This window comes from Megascapheus bottae, chromosome 14 (genome assembly GCF_031878675.1).
Source record: "Megascapheus bottae isolate mThoBot1 chromosome 14, mThoBot2.hap1, whole genome shotgun sequence".
Lineage (NCBI taxonomy): Eukaryota > Metazoa > Chordata > Mammalia > Rodentia > Geomyidae > Megascapheus > Megascapheus bottae.
Window position 1 is genome coordinate 32,458,198 of NC_143522.1, and position 15,777 is coordinate 32,473,974.

At 53.2% G+C, this 15,777-nt stretch overlaps 2 gene segments (V, D, J or C); both read right to left on the reverse strand.

The window, feature by feature from the left end:
* LOC150054988 (immunoglobulin heavy constant alpha 2-like) overlaps positions 1 to 15,777 on the reverse strand; it is a 128,193-nt gene that overhangs the window by 48,852 nt on the left and 63,564 nt on the right.
* LOC150054990 (Ig gamma chain C region-like) overlaps positions 13,736 to 15,777 on the reverse strand; it is a 55,837-nt gene continuing 53,795 nt past the window's right edge. Inside the window, 4 exon segments of the C gene segment in view lie at positions 13,736 to 14,148; positions 14,258 to 14,587; positions 14,687 to 14,734; positions 15,141 to 15,431. Coding sequence covers positions 13,826 to 14,148; positions 14,258 to 14,587; positions 14,687 to 14,734; positions 15,141 to 15,431 — 992 coding nt within the window.

Sequence of the window (15,777 nt, forward strand, 5' to 3'; positions counted from 1 at the left end):
AGTGTGATCTGGTCCTCAGGTGTCATTTGTGTTTGATGTGCAGTGTGAACTGGTCCTCAGCTGTTGTGATCCACCTTTGACCATCATCATTTGCTCCACAGTGCAACATGTGTTTTTTTATTGTATAGTTATTTGTAAATAAGAATTTCACGAATGCTCCTGCTTGGGCTGTCTTCAAACTTCAAACTATATCTTTATATCTCAGCCTCCTGAGGAGTTAGGAGTATTGACGTGAGCCCCGATGGCTCTGCTGTGTGTGTTTGTGTGTGTGTGTGTGTGTGTGTGTGTGTGTGTGTGTGTGTATTGTTGAGGCCTTGCCTCTTAAATCCATGTTGTCATTTTTGGTTCTTTTGGAGTATTATGAAATTCAAATTCAATGTTACTATTGAAATGTGTGTCCTATTTCTTCTCATTTTGTTGTTTTCGTCATACTGTTTCTTTTTTTTCTCTTCCTGCTTTGCAAATCTACTCACCTAGTATAGTTTATTTATTTATCTATTTACACATATTTTTCCAGTCCTGGGGCTTGAATTCAGGGCCTGAGTACTGTTGTTGGGCTTCTCAAGGCTTGAGCTCTGCCACTCGAGCTACAGCATCACTTCTGGATTTTTGTCTGTGTATGTGATACCGAGGAATCAAACCTGAGTCTTCATGCATGCAAGGCAAGCGCTCTACCATGAGGCCAAACTCCTGGTCCTGTACTCCTTTTTTGAATTTAATGTTCTAGTTTGAGAAATCTCCTGTTATTTAGATGAGAGTTCCATTGTAAATTACTTTCCTCCTTTCTTTTGCAGCTTTCAGCCATTATTCTTTTCTGTACACGTAGTACTTTGTCTATAGGGTGTGCTGGACGTGTCTTGTGTGATGCTGTCTTTTGGTGTTTTAGTAGTCTCCTCAACATGGGTGACAGTTGAGGTTAAGGCGTTTTCTTCTATTTCAGTGAACACATTCTCAATACCCTTAGTTTGTATTTCATGTCCGTGTAATATATCTGAGCTCCACTATGGAAGGAATGGTGGAGAACTTGCAAATCCCCTGTTTCTCTTCTGTTTCTTCATGTCTTTGACTGCTGTAATTTCTCTACTTTTCCTTCAGCCCTTTTACCTGGATTTCATCTTGTTTAGTTGTGTTAGGTAGGCTGTTTTTTATGGCTACCCAGTTTTTAATTTTTAATTTCCAGGATTTCCAGGTTTGCTGTTTCTCAATTTGGGCTATTGGGATTCCCCTGCTAAAATCTCTAGGACACATTCTAGTTCTTACAAATATGGAGATTGGGCCAGGAGTTTGGCCTAGTGGTAGAGTGCTTGCCTAGCATGCACGAAGACTCGGGTTCGATTCCTCGGTATCACATATGTAGCAAAAGGCCAGAAGTGGTGCTGTGGCTTAAGTGGTAGAGCACTACCCTTGAGAAAATCCTGGGACAGTGCTCAGGCCCTGAGATCAAGCCCAGGACTGGCAAAAAAAATATGGAGATTATGCAACGTCCGCAATGTTCCGACTTCCGAACCAATAGGGCGATGCTGTTTTCTCTGGTGGATTCACAACTGCATTGTGTATGCACATACCACATGTGCACTAAGGAAGGAAAGGCAGGTGCCGTGGCTCGGCCTCTTGTCATACCTCCTCAGGAGGCTGAGCTGAGGACCTGGACTTGAAACAAGCTTGGGTAGGAAAGTTTATGACACTCTTATCTCCAATAAAACACCCCAAAATAACGAGATAAAATTGAAGTTGAGGCTCAAGGGAAGAGCATTCATCTTAAGCACCAAAGGTCAGGGGTTGCAGCCAGGCACAGACTTGAAGCCCTATGACCAGCACTAGAAAGTAAAGAAATAAAAATAAATAAAATAGGGCTGGGAGTCTGGCCTAGTGGTAAAGTGCTTGCCTAGCATGCGGGTTCGATTCCTCATTATTACATACATAGAAAAGCCACAAGTGGTGCTGTGGCTTAAGTGGTAGAGCTCTAGCCTTGAGAAAGCTCAAGGACAGTGCTCAGGACCTGAGTTCAATCCTCAGGACCAGCAAAAATAAAATAAAATAAAATAGGAGGTGGGTTTCCAGTATTGTAATTATGTCATTCTGTGTGTCACAGCACAAATTCTCCATCAGAGTGAATTGTTTTTCCTTGTGTTGGTTGAATCAGTGGCATGCTTCAGGACTGAAATTTCGGCTTTCCCTTCCCTCTCCTCCCCTTCCCTTCTTCCTTTCTCTCTTTCTCTTCCTGTCCCTCCCTCCCTCACCTCTTCTGTCTCTGTCTCCTCCTCTCCTGCTCCACAGTTTAAGAGGATCTGATTTGTGGGGAATGCTGGCGGGATTGCGCCTCGTCATCATGCTGCAGGGTTTTTGCTAGCAGCTCTTAGTCTCTGGAGCTTTGGAGTGTCTGTCCCTGTGGTGACAGCCCTGTGGAGACACCAGGCCTCGCGGTGGCACCACTTCTCAAGTAGGCTGTAGCTCCAGAAGCTCCTGTGACTTCATCCGGTTTTGTCTGAGTGCAGCCGTCTTCAGCCCTGTGGAAGCCACCGTTACGGATAACAGTAAACCATGGCAGTCACTGGGGGAGATTTTGAAACCATCTATTTCAACATGTCAGAGAATCTAGAATAGATTTCTTGACCTATCTTGTAGAGCCCTAACCACAGTGAAGCCATTTTGAATTCAGACTCCATTTTACTAAAAGACCTATTAACCAGAAATACAAGTTCCTGGAGTGTCTTAATGATGGTTTTCCTAAATCTGCCTCGCCAACAACTAGTCACCAGGTGACAAACACCAGAGCCCTGGACGTAAGGGAGCGCTGTAAATGTTTTCTGTTTTTCACTCCTTTATTGTTTAAACTTGTGTCCATAATCAATAAGATCATGACTTGATTAGCTTAAATGTTAATCAATCATGTAGTCACTCAGCTGGGAACCCGAAGACCCGACTTTGTGTAAAACTCTGCTGATGGGAGGGTTGGGGCTCTCAACTCAGACCTGCTGCGCCAGTCCAGCTGTGAGTCCAGGCCCGAGCTTGCAGCAAAGACTCTTGTGCTCTTACATCGGATTTGGCAACTTGGTGGTCTTTGGGGACCCCGGATTTTGGGCACAACAATATGAGCAAATTTTTGCCAAGGAGATAGAGGTAACTCATAATGATCAGTAATGAAGAAGGAAATTGAAACAGTAATGAAAAACCTCCAAACAAAGAAAACCGAAGTTGCACACTGGTGGCTCACGCCTGTAACCCTAGCTACTTGGGAAGCTGAGATCTGAGGAACTTGGTTTCAGGCCATTCTGAGCAGTAAAGTCCAGGAGACTCATCTCCAACGAAAAACAGCCAAAACTGGTGCTGTGGCTCAAGGAGCAGAGTGCTGGCCCTGAGCAAAAGGAGCTCAGGGGCAGAGTCCTGGCCTGGACTTCAAGTCCTGGATTGGCCAAAACCAAACCAAACCAAAGCAAAAAGGCTCAAGGCTGGGTGGATTAGCCTTGGAATTTGCTGGTCTTCGAAGGAGGGCTTATCTCAAGACTCCTTAAATGATTCCACAAAAACAGAAAGAGTAGCAACATTTCCAAATCCGTTCTGAGTCAGCAGCACCCTGATGATGCAATGGGACAAGGACTCAGAAAACCAGGCGCCATCTAGGCTGCTTTTCTGGGGGCATCACAGGTCAAAAATGATCAATGAAACACTTAGAATGTCCCATGAAAGACACGCATTATGAGCAAGCTGGCTTCATCCAGGAATGTAAGGGTGGCTCAGAATGTGAAAAGTCATCAGGGCAGCACAGAAGCCAGTCCAGGCAATGACAAGGGTCACACAGCAAGGTAGATGAAGAAAAGCCTTTGACGATCCCCAACATTTCTTTATAAGAAAAGCAGCGAGGAAGCTAGAAATAAAACATTCCCATCTAAAATAATACTTGATAGGACCGACACCCCACCAGCGTTGTGCTGAGTGAGGACAAGCAGAAAGTGTTTGTGTTATCATGAGGACGGGGACAAGAAGGTGTGTGGTCACCGGTCACCACTCTTCTTCCAGACAGGGCTCCACTTCTTAACCAGAGCACTGAGACGGGAGAAGGAAGCAAAGTGATCAAAATAGGAAGAAGCTGACCTTCTATGTTTAAGGATGCTATACTACTATACGCAACACACTAGAGGCTCCACTAGAGTCCTCTACACTTGTGTACGTGTGTGTGTGGGTGCGTGTGTGTGTGTGTGGGTGCGTGTGTGTGTGTGTGGGTGCGTGAGCGGGAACCTGGGACACAGGCCCAGTGGAGGCTGTAACCTCCACGCTCACCCAAGGATAGGCCAGCCCTTTGTCATGACTGACAAAGATGCGTCTGGAAGAAACCACACGGCACCCCACGTGCTCGTGACAAGCATCTACAGTTCACAGTCCTCTCACAGGTCCGAGGAACAGTCTCCAAAATGGACCATATCCTAGGACCTGCAGCACGTTGAACAAACGCAAAAGGGTGGAGATGACTCCTTGCCTTGGTTCTGCTCCAGTGGGACTGAGCTGGTTCTCAACACCCAGTATGCGGAGGACATGCTCCAGCACATGGACCCACAGGCGGCCACTGAAGAAGTAAGGAGGAAATCAGAAGCGTGATACGGACGCTCACCCTACGGGAAGCTCTGGGATGCTGGAAAGCAGTGCTGTGAGGAAGCCCACAGCTCTGTGTGTGCCCATATAGAAACCAGAGACGGCATGGGTGAAGACCCTCGGGACGCAACTGAACCCCACCCGAGACGACGAGACAGAAAGAGACATGGAAATCAGTGAAACAGAGCCCCCAAGAAACCCTACGTAAAATTGATGCAACCAAAAACTGGATCTTCGAATAATAGCAATCAATTTATCAGGCCACTGGCTAAAGCAGTGAGGAAGGAGGAGCCTCAATTCAACAACATTGGAGATACCAATGGAAACATCAGAGCAAACGTCCCAGAAGTTGACAATGTTACGCAAGCTTACCCACCAATCCTCTACTCAAAGTGGATGAAAATCTAGTAGAAATGGATCAACTCCTGCATTCATAAAACCTGCCTAAACAGACCCACAACACACAATGAGATTAAGGAAGTAACCAGAGGTCATCCAGTAAGGAAAAGCTCAGGCCACCAGGGGTTTCATGGCCGAATTCCATAAGGCTTTTCAGGCTGAACTAACACGGGACCTCCTACATTTCTGTGAAATAGAAGAAAAAGAAGGCTTAATTCCAAACTCAGAAAATGAAGCATCACACTCATTCCCAAACCAGGTAATGATCCAATGACACAATCTCTCAGATGAACACAGATCCAAACTCCTCAATAAAATACTAGCTGGCACAATTCACCAAGTAATAACAATAATCACAGGGCGGGGACATGGCCTAGTGGTGGAGTGCTTGCCTAGCATGCACAAAGACCCGGGTTCCATTCCTCGGTACCACATATGTAGCAAAAAGCCGGAAATGGTGCTGAGGCTCAAGTGGCAGAGCTCAAGCCTTGAGAAAGTCCAAGGACAGTGCTCAGGCCCTGAGTTCAAGCCCCAGGCCTGGTAAAGAAATCATACATCATGGTTTCATCCAGAGCTGCTAGATGGCGTTAACATAGGTAAATCCATAGATGTAATGCATTGTCACATTAAGAGAGCCAAGGACACAGCCCGCATGCTCATCCCCCAGACCCAGAAGGGGCCTCTGACCAGTCCTACACCCTTCATGCTGGGAACAGAACGGACATACCTCAAAGTAACAAAGCCGAGTGGCCAACGTCAGTCATCCTGATTGCTCAAAACCAAAACCATTTCTTCTGAAATCAGGAGCAAGGACGGATGTCCTGAGCTCTGCTCTTCTCCACTGTAGCGCTGGAAGACCAAGCCAGAGCTACCAGGCAGGGACAAGACATGGAAGGGACTGACATGGAGGGAGGAATAACATCTCCCTCACTTGAAGATGACATAGTCGAGAGACCTAAAGGACCCCAAACGCCTACAGCTCATTGTTAACCTTGGCCAAGGATCAGGACATAAAACTAACCCACAAAATTCAGTAGCCTTTCTACGTACCAGCAACACGCAAGCGGAGAGGAAACCAGGAAAACAACTCCATTTACAATATCTTCAAAAAAAGATCTAGGGTGAAACCTAACCAAAGAAGTAACAACGATCAATAGTGAAGTTATAAACCTTTGAAGAAGGAAGCTAGGCCTGCAATGGCAGCTGCTCAGGGTGCTGATCTGGTGATCGTACTTCAAAACCAGCTTCAGGCTCTATGCTCAGTGACCTACCCAGCAAAAGCCAGAGGTTGCACAAGTGGTGGAGCATTGGCATTGAGCAAAAAGAGGCTCTGGGAGAGTGCTCAGGCCTGAGTTCAAATCCCAGAGACTGCAAAAAAAATAAAGGGGGGGGGGGAGAAAAGGCAAGCAAAGATGATATCATGATTAAAAAAACTTTCCATGTTCATAGATAGGTAGAATTAATATCGCAAAAATAGCTATACTGCCAAAAATGACCAATGCAATCCCTATCAAAATCCCAATGAAATTCTTTTTTTCATATATTTTTTATTGTAATGAATAGAAAGGTTACAATCTATTTGCCAGATAGAAGGTACATTAATTCACATACATTGATACCCTTTCTAATGCCAATGAAATTCTTACTGACATAGAGAAAATGACCCAAAAGTGCCTATGGAACACAAAAAGACTTTGCATAGCCAAAGCAATTCTTTTCCCAGTTATAATGCTCGCGGTGTCACAGTCTCAGACCTCAAGAACTACTCTAGAGGCAGAATAAAAGAAACAACTTTGTACTGGCACAAAAGTAGCTCCAGAGGCCAACGGAAAAGACTGGAAGACCCAGAAATAAAAGCACGTACTTAAAGTTTTCGCACATTTGACATGGGAGCCAAGGATGTGCAGGGGAAAGGAGATAGCCTCTCCAGTAATTCGTGCTGGGAAAACTGGTCAAGCATGTGCGGAAAGCTAGCAGTGGCGCCCACATCAACACAATGTGCGTCTACGACGGCAGCCTTGGCTTTGAAGTGTTTGAAGAGCCAGTCAGGAGAAGCACTGGAGCTCCCGAGCGCACGCAGACACGCTGTAAAGCGTCCCAGGGGCACAGCAGATAGAAGAGAGACCTGACACTGGAACTGAACCAAACTCAAAGGTTTCTGCTGTGAAGGACGTAGTTACTACGCCGGAAAGAGAGCCGACCGACTGGGGGAAGATCTTTACCAGCAACACGCCAGACAAAGCTCTCCTACCTAACGTAGTCAAGAAACTCAAGAAACAGCCTCTCCTAAAGATAGTACACCCACCCCTAAAGGGCAAAGGGAAGACTTCTCAGAAGAGGCAAGCATCCACAGAGACCCATGAGGACGTGCCTGCCGTGGCTGGCCTGAAGGGAAATGCTCATCAAACCCAGGCTGAGACCTCATCCCACCCTGGTCAGATTGGCCGACATTGTGAATTTGAACGACTGATGCTGGTGGGATGTGGAGAAGGAGGAGCCCTACTGCACTGCTGCTGGGAAGGTACACTGGTTCAGCCACTCTGGACAGCGGTCTGGAGCTTCCCCCAAACACTAGACGCAACCCCCCCTACGCCCCACCCAGAGAACCCCAGAGCAGATGCACTTCCATGTTCACTGACGGACATTCTCGAGAGCCAACACGTGGAAACAGCCCAGCCGCCCACGAGAGACATGTGCGTAGCCACAAGAAAGAGTAAACCAAGGGCGTTGGCCAGGAAATGGACGGACCCAGAGCAAATCATGTTGATCGAGGGGAGCCGAGCTCAGAGACAAGCAGGACGTGTTTTCTCTCATGTGTGGAGGCTAGTTACAAACTACGGGGACACGAAAACCATTCAGCTGGGTAGGCATTCACACCTAGTGAGACGGAAGGAGGATGCTCTTAGCAGAGGAGCCCAGGGCCTCTGATCACACGAATGGTATTTATGGAAATGAACTCCAGGAAGAGGAGACAGGGGCATGTCCTCCCCCACATCTCCCTCCCTCCTCCCGGGTATCTCCCTCCCTCCTCCCCCACATCTCCCTCCCTCCTCCCCGGCATCTCCCTCCCTCCTCCCCCACATTTCCCTCCCCCCTCCCCGGCATCTCCCTGCCCCCTCCCCGGCATGTCCCTCCCCCCTCCCCGGCATCTCCCTCCCCCCTCCCCGGCATCTCCCTCCCCCCTCCCCGGCATCTCCCTCCCTCCTCCCCGGCATCTCCCTCCCCACTCCCCGGCATCTCCCTCCCCCCTCCCCGGCATCTCCCTCCCCCCTCCCCGACATCTCCCTCCCCCCTCCCCGACATCTCCCTCCCCCCTCCCCGGCATCTCCTTCCCCCCTCCCCTGCATCTCCCTCCCTCCTCCCCGGCATCTCCCTCCCTCCTCCCCCACATCTCCTTCCCTCCTGCCTCCCTCCCTCCTCCCTCCCTCTCTCTCCTTCCCCCCTCTCTTTCTCCCTCCCTCTCACTCTCTCTGTCTCTGTCTCTCTCTCTCTCTCTTGTCTCTTTTCTCATCTATTTCTTCTTCATCTTTTTATGTCTTTGGGAGTATACAGGAGGCACCAAAATAGAGAGACAAAGGGTGAACAAATGCAGTGATAAACTCACTGGATTGACTCACACAGCTTGAGGAGGGGGCAGGGAGCAGGGCCTGCAGGAGCAGGGGAGGGGACACTGTCCATAAAGAAATGCACTCTCGGACACGTGCAAGAGTGCTTGACAAAGGCCCAGTGAATTCCAAGACAGGGAGACAAGAGACATTCCAGGTGCTGTCACTGCGGTTTTTTTTTTTTTCCTTTTTCTTGGTTTACAGTCGTTTTATTTGTGTTCGGGAGGATGAGAGAGGGCTTATAAAAGGGAACTGGACTGAACACATACAACACATAGATGGAATTTGGGTGTCTTGTGGGTAGTGATGGGAGGGAAAAACTGGGAGAAGCAACAGAAGGGGAGCCGTGGTTCAAACAGAGTTGCACTCATTACTCCTTGCCTGACTCCTATGACCGTAACCTTCTGCATATCAACTACAATACCAGCAGAAACGGTTAGGCTTGCCCGCGCTGGAATCCTAGCTGCTCAGGACACTGAGATCTGAGGATCTGAGTTTGGAGCCAGTGCAAAGTCTGTGAGACTCTCATCTTCAGTAAACCACTCAGAAAAGAGCCACAAGCGGTAGTGTGGCTCAGGAGGTTAAGCGCTCACCTTGAGGGAGAGCTCAGGGACAGAGCCCAGGCTCTGAGTTCAAGCCCCAGGGCCAGGCAAACAATGAAAGATAAATAAGTGTACTTTTTATCTGACTTAAGTAATTGCAACCCTTGTGTAATTACAAAATTTTGTAACAATTAAAAACTAGAAACCCACAGAAATTATAACAATGTTACAAAAATGTTATAGAACAACAATGTTATAGCGAACACTAAATGGATTGACTGACTGAAGAGCCTTTTCAAATGCTTCTTTTCCAAAAAGAGATCTAAATGGCTAATAAGGAGATGGCAAAATGATTAGCCTCCTTTTTTTGCTTTTTGGCCAGTCCTGGGGCTTGACCTCAGGCCTCCACTCTGTCCTGGGCACACGTCAGTGCACTGCCAGTGCAGCCGCTGCAGCTGTTTTTTCTATCTGTGTGGGAGCTAGGAATTGAACGGAGGCCTTGGGGCATGCAAGGCCGGCTCTCTACCACGAGGCCACACTCCTGCCCCATGATTAGCATTCTTTACCAGCAGGAAAAAGCAAATAAAAACTGCTGGAGTTCTGCCTTACCCAACAGAATGGCATCAAGAAAGCAAATCATGGCAACAGGTTAGGATGTGGGGAAGTGGTACCTTTGACCACTACCAGAGGAGAGGTCAACTAGTTCTGTTTTTGTAGAAATCAGTATGAAGTTCCCCCTCAATTAAAGCCAGAATTCCTCCAATAAAAGCCATGGTATATCTGGGTCTATGGCCCCCAAATTAAAGTCAGGTTAGTAGAGATCCCTGCATCCTAACTCATGTCTGAGTGGCAGCATTCCCAGCAACCCAATGACAGAATCCCTGGGGCAGTGAGGCCTCCTGGCAGGGCCCCACTTTCCAGCAAGGGGAGTGAGAGGGGGGATTGGGAGGGGGGTGAGGGGGGGCGGTGGCCTGGACCTGTCAGAATCGGCACTGCCAAGCCTGACAACTGAAGACTGGGCAAAGAAGGCAGGCCTGCACAACATGACGGACTTTCCTGGAGCCACGATAGGCGGTGAAATGTGCCACTTGCTGTGAGATGGGTGGGTGGAGCTGGAGCTTGTCTTGTGGCATGAACTAGGCCAGACTGAGAAGGACCAGCCTCGTGTTCCTGTCCTTTGGGAATGCTAGGTGACAATGGAAATAGAGTCCAAGCCCAGGGTGCCCGAGTGGACAAGAGAGAAGGGCCAAATGTGGGAGGGGGCAGGGAGGACCTGCTGTGCACATGGGGAGAAACACCACCACGAGCACGCGGGCTCTGGGGAGGGAATGCCCATCAATTGCCATGAAAAGGCAGAGAGGGCTGTAGAGACGAGCGGGAGTCATTTCTAGACTCATTTTCAGAGATCAGTTGCCTTCAATATGGACACTGCTAAGTTTATTGTCAAGAAAACATTGCCAACTTGGATAAAACAATCTGAAAAGCACATTGGGCCACTGGACTCATTTGCGCCCTGTGGACGTGGTGACATCCTGTGCGCCATTGGCCAGGCTTGGCACCAGGTATGCAGCCGGCGCTGGTCTATGAGACCAGCTCTGGTCGTGGCCGCTGCAGTTATGGGAGCCAGCTTCTCGACATCCGTCTGTCTTTCCAAATATGTTCTCACGCCTCGATGTGCACAGTGTGAGAAGTACCTCTACTTCTCTGTGGAGCTTGACTCCTTCCACAGGCTGGCTCAGCACCCTAAGGTTGTCTAAGGGGCTGGGAAGACAGCTGAGGTGGGTGCTGCTTGCCTAGGCCCTGTAGACCCTCATCTGCAGTCCCAGAAGTGCAGAGGCAGCCCCCACAGTCGCAGGAATATGACCCTCCACACATACAGGCTCCGGAGCTCGTATCAGCAGAGGAGGAACCAACACCATTTCTCACCAAAGTCTCAGCAATCCAGCGTTCCAAAGAGACGATTCGCAGGCTGACAAAGAAAGCTCTGCCGTGCCCACCACACGGACTGATAAGGAGCAACAAGCCTTCTTCCCGAGAGCAGGGGCCAGTCCTCCTTGGTCACCCATTCTCCACCAGCAGCTCATGCATGAAGAGGAGCAAGTGCAGTCAAGGGCATGTCGTTGAGGGAGGAGGAAGCAACCCTTCTATGTCCCAGCATGGCGTGGCTTGTGTGTTCAGCATCCCGAAGAACGGACCCTCTCCCATGCCAACCGCCCGCGATGTCAGTGGAGGACGTGCTCACTGGGTCCGCTCCCAGAGTGTCATCGGGAGGAATGCCTGCCCCCTCGAGTGACCTGCGCCCTCCCCAAGCCATGCCACGCAAGTGTGGTGTGTGGACTGGAGCCTGGCCCGGGGAGGGTTCAGTCCACCTCCGAGCAGGCAGCAGGCGGAGGGCTGAGCAGAAAGGTCTGAGCAGGGCCCCATCCCGTCCTCTGGATGCTCCATGCAGGCCCTGCCCAGGCTGGGCTCGGCAGCTCTAGGATGGAGCATTGCGGGCGTGGCTGGGACACAGTGGTCGCGTGGTCTGCAGCCACTCCTGAGCTCTTTGGACCCATGGTTCAGGGCTCCTACACTCCTGGTGTCTCCACTTCCGGCTCCAACAACTCGGTCTTCTCCTGGAAGCCTCCAGATTCAGGCCTGGCAGCAGTGAGGCGGTCTCCAGGGCGTAGCATGGGTCCAGGGTGCATATGGACAGTGCTGGCTTTCCTTCACCTCCTAGAGGGCAACAGGGCAGCAGCCCTGGGACCAGAACAACACAGGTGGGGGCTGAGGCCCTGCTGGCACCTGGTGGGTCTCTCGGCGGGTGCTCTGAGGCTTGTGCATGTCCACAAGGCTGAGGGCCTGGGGCAGAGCCTGTGCCACGTGCTCCTCCTCTACAGGGAGAGAGGTCCAGAGCACAGGTCACAGAACCACAGGGTCAGAGGGCAGTGAGGACGAAGGACAGGGAGGTCTGGCTGCCAGGCGGCGTCCCTTGAAGGATGGAGTCCTCCAGGGCTGTGGAAAGCCCTGAGTCCTTGCAGGGGGCAGTCTAGGGCCCCTGCCCAGTCATGTTCCTGTAGTCAGGGGCGACTGTCTGCTTCAGCTCGACCACGGAGGAGAAGATCCACTTCACCTGAGGGACAGCAGGGGTGAGGCAGGCACAGCCCCTGTGGGCGTCCACCCTCCACCCACGGAGGACACCAGGAGCCGGCGAGGGCAGCACGGGAGAGAAGGCAACAGCTGGACCACAGTCTAGGGACAGCGTGGGGACAGTGTGGGGACAGCATAGGGATAGCATGGGGACAGTGTGGAGGACAGTGTGGGGACAGTGTGAGGACACTGTGGGGACAGCGTGGGGACTCGTGGCCGACCTTGAAGAGCGTGACCGTGGCGCTGTAGCACACGCTGAGCAGGAAGAGGGTGATGAAGATGGAGAGGGTGGTCCACAGCCCGTCCAGCTCCCCGTCCTGGGCCTCGGTGCAGGTCTCCTCCAGGTCCAGCTCTGGACAGGGAGAGGGTGGTCAGCGTGACGCCCCGTGTGGGAGGCGAGCCTCGCAGGGAGGCCAGGGACGAAGGTCCAGCTCGCAGGGGCCAGCAAAAGCAGCTCAGGGTCTGAAGGACCAGCTTGGGTCCCGGCCCCGCCCGGGTCCTGGTCCCGCGTGGTGGCTGGGAAAAGTGCAGCCCCGCTCCCCGTGCGGTCAGTGGCTCAGTGCTGCGGATGGCCAGGACGTGCCAGGCCTGGAGACCCCCGGGGCTTGGGCCTCTCCCCGTGCCCTGGGGTCCAGGCCCAGAGGGCGAGCGTGGCGTCGGGGTCCATTGCTGGTGAGCCCTGGGCTGAGGGAAGGTCAGCCCTGGGCGTGAGTGGCCAGGACACATGCACCAGGGCGCATCTGATGTGTTGGAGATGAGGTGCAGCAGGGGCTCGGGCCGGGGTGGGTGTGGGGGGGGGAGAGCTGCGGGTGCCCTTGCAGTGGCAGGGCTGTCCTGTCTGGGCGGGCCACGTGTGGCTGTGGAGGTGACCAGGACAGTGGCACTGGGCTGGGTCTGTGCTGTGCAGGCTGCCACGGGAGGGCCCAGCGTGGGGAAGCGTGGGGAAGCGTGGGGAAGCGTGCATCTCGGGTGCATATGTCCGGGTGTGTGTGCGTGCGTGTGCATGTGTGCAGGCGTCCCGTGGACTGGTGCTGCACAGCATGTGTTTCATACAGGTTCTGCGTGTGTCTGGGGTCTGGGGGTCTGGTCAGTGTGTCACGAGGCACCAGGGCTGTCCCCTCAGCCTCTGAGCACAGGGAACAGTGGGTGACGTGGGGGCCGGGTGCCTCTCCAGCCACCTCAGGGTGGTGTGTGGTGGGCACTGGTGGACAGCTGGACAGTGAGAGGGAGGAGGACAGCCTGTGGTGCTGTTCTGTGTGCTGTCCTCCTGGGCGTCCCGAGGGTGTGAGCAGGGCTGCCCAGGGCCGGGGCTCCTTCCCCTGGAGGGCCGAGTCCCTGGCCGGCCTCCACGCTGGGCCCATCTGACCCTCCCCTCTGCTCAGGAGGGGCTGAGACGGCAGCCCTGGCCTGCGCCCACGGCACCAGGCCAGGCAGGAAAAGGCTCTTTGCCTCAGAAAACACCAGGACATCCTCGCAGGGGCCCAGGGCTTCCCTGGGTGCTTTATTTACATGGGCGGGGGCTGTGGACCGAGGGCCCAGGGGGGGAGGCTGGGAGCCCAGGTCTCATTTACCCGGAGACCGGGAGATGGTCTTCTGCGTGAGGTGGTTGTGCAGGGCCTCGTGCATCACTGTGCACTTGAACGTGTCACCCTGCTCCCAGGCCTTCTTCTCCACGGACAGCTTGCTGTAGAGGAAGTGGGACCCGTCCGAGTCCAGCACGGCTGGGGTGCTCTTGTAGTCCGTCTCTTCCTGCCCGTTGCGCTCCCATTCCACATGGATATCCGCAGGGAAGAAACTTGTGATCAAGCAGGTCAGGCTGAGCTTCTCTCTCCTCAGCTCCTCCCGGGGCGGGGGCAGGACGTAGACTTGCGGCTCACGGGCTCGGCCTGTGCGAACAGAGGTGCACCGAGGTCACTGCGGGGTAAGGGCTGACCAGGCCAGGCGCTGCCCCTCCGTGTGGGGCCGCCCTTCTCTCACTCTGCCCATGGCTCCCACCTTTGTCTTTGGAGATGGTTTTCTCGATGGGGGCTGGGAGGTCGTTGTTGTTGACCCTGCACTTGAACTCCTTTCCTGAGAGCCAGTCCCGGTGCACGATGGGAAGGACGCTGACCACTCGGATGGTGCTGTTGTACTGCTTTTCCTGGGGCTGCGTCTGGGCCCCGTGGACCTCTACGTTGTCCACGAACCAGGTGAACTGGACATCTGGGTCATCCTGGCTCACGTCTACTACCACACAGGTGACTTTGGGGACCCGAGAAATGGTGAGCGTGTCCTTGGGCTTTGGGGGAAATATGAAGACAGATGGTCCTCCCGGGATGTCAGGTGCTAATGAGGGAGAGATGGAAATGTCAGTCACCTCCTAACACAAACCTCTTTAGGACAGCATGGACGGGCATTTGTCCCCTGCTGGGCTTGGGTACTTACTTGGGCAAGTAGGGCCAGGAGTAGGACAGTCTTCTCTGTTTCTGGGCTCTGCAGATAGAAGGTTATGGTCACTGAGGACAGGTGCCAGGCTGAGCGCGAGGAGCACTTAGGACCTGAAAGACTCAGGTCTTCTGCCCACTGTGTCTGGTGTGGCCCTGGACACCTGTGATGCCGGTGTCCACGCCTGTGTGACCACCGCTGGGACCCCACCGCTGAGTGTCCGCCTCTGAGTGTTCTCCACTCAGTGTCCCTGCTCTATGCCCACCAATGAGTGCCTATCATGGAGTGTCCTCCTCTGAGCGGCCAGGTGATCAGGAGAGCCTGCTCCTACCTCCTCCAGAGTTTGAGGTGCTGCAGAGGCCTCAGCCCCCGGGTTCCTCCCTCAACTAGCCGACCAAGCCCCCTCCAGGGACGATGGTCCCAGGGTGCTCCCTCCCGCAGGCCTCCGTCTTACCAATGCTCTTGTCCACCTTCGTGTTGGTGGCCGGGTGGACCACGTTGCAGGTGACGGTCTGGCTGGGCCAGGTGCTGGAGGGCACCGTCACCATGCTGCTGAGGGAGTAGAGCCCTGCGTGCAGAACGGGCGGGAAGGTGCGCAGGCCGCTGCTCAAGGCTCCGGAGTTCCAGGACACAGTGGCCGGCTCAGGGAAGAAGCCGGTGACCAGGCAGCCCAGGGTCACCGTGGAGGCAGACCTGACTCCGCTGCTGGGAGCCAACGGGAAGACGGAGGGGGCTGTGGGGCTGCCTGCAAGAGAGGACGTGCCGAGAGAGCCGTGGTGTGAGGCAGGGCTGGCCCTGGGCGCTGGGCCAGGACCCGGGAGGCCCCGTGCACCTTGTGACCTGACATCCAACCTGGATGTGCTGTGCTCACTGTCCCCTGGCCTGTGACCAGGCAGACCTCCACCCTTCTGTGCCCTGTCCAGGCCTCGGCCACAACCCTGGTCCTCGCCCTGACGATGTCTTCGAGACCTGAGCGTGAGGCCTTCCAGGCCAGCACCACCACTGCTGCAGTCTGCACCCTGGAATGTCCCCTGATGGGGCTTCCTCCACCTCTCTGCATCCCTAAGCCCCCGACCCTGCCTCTGAGGTGG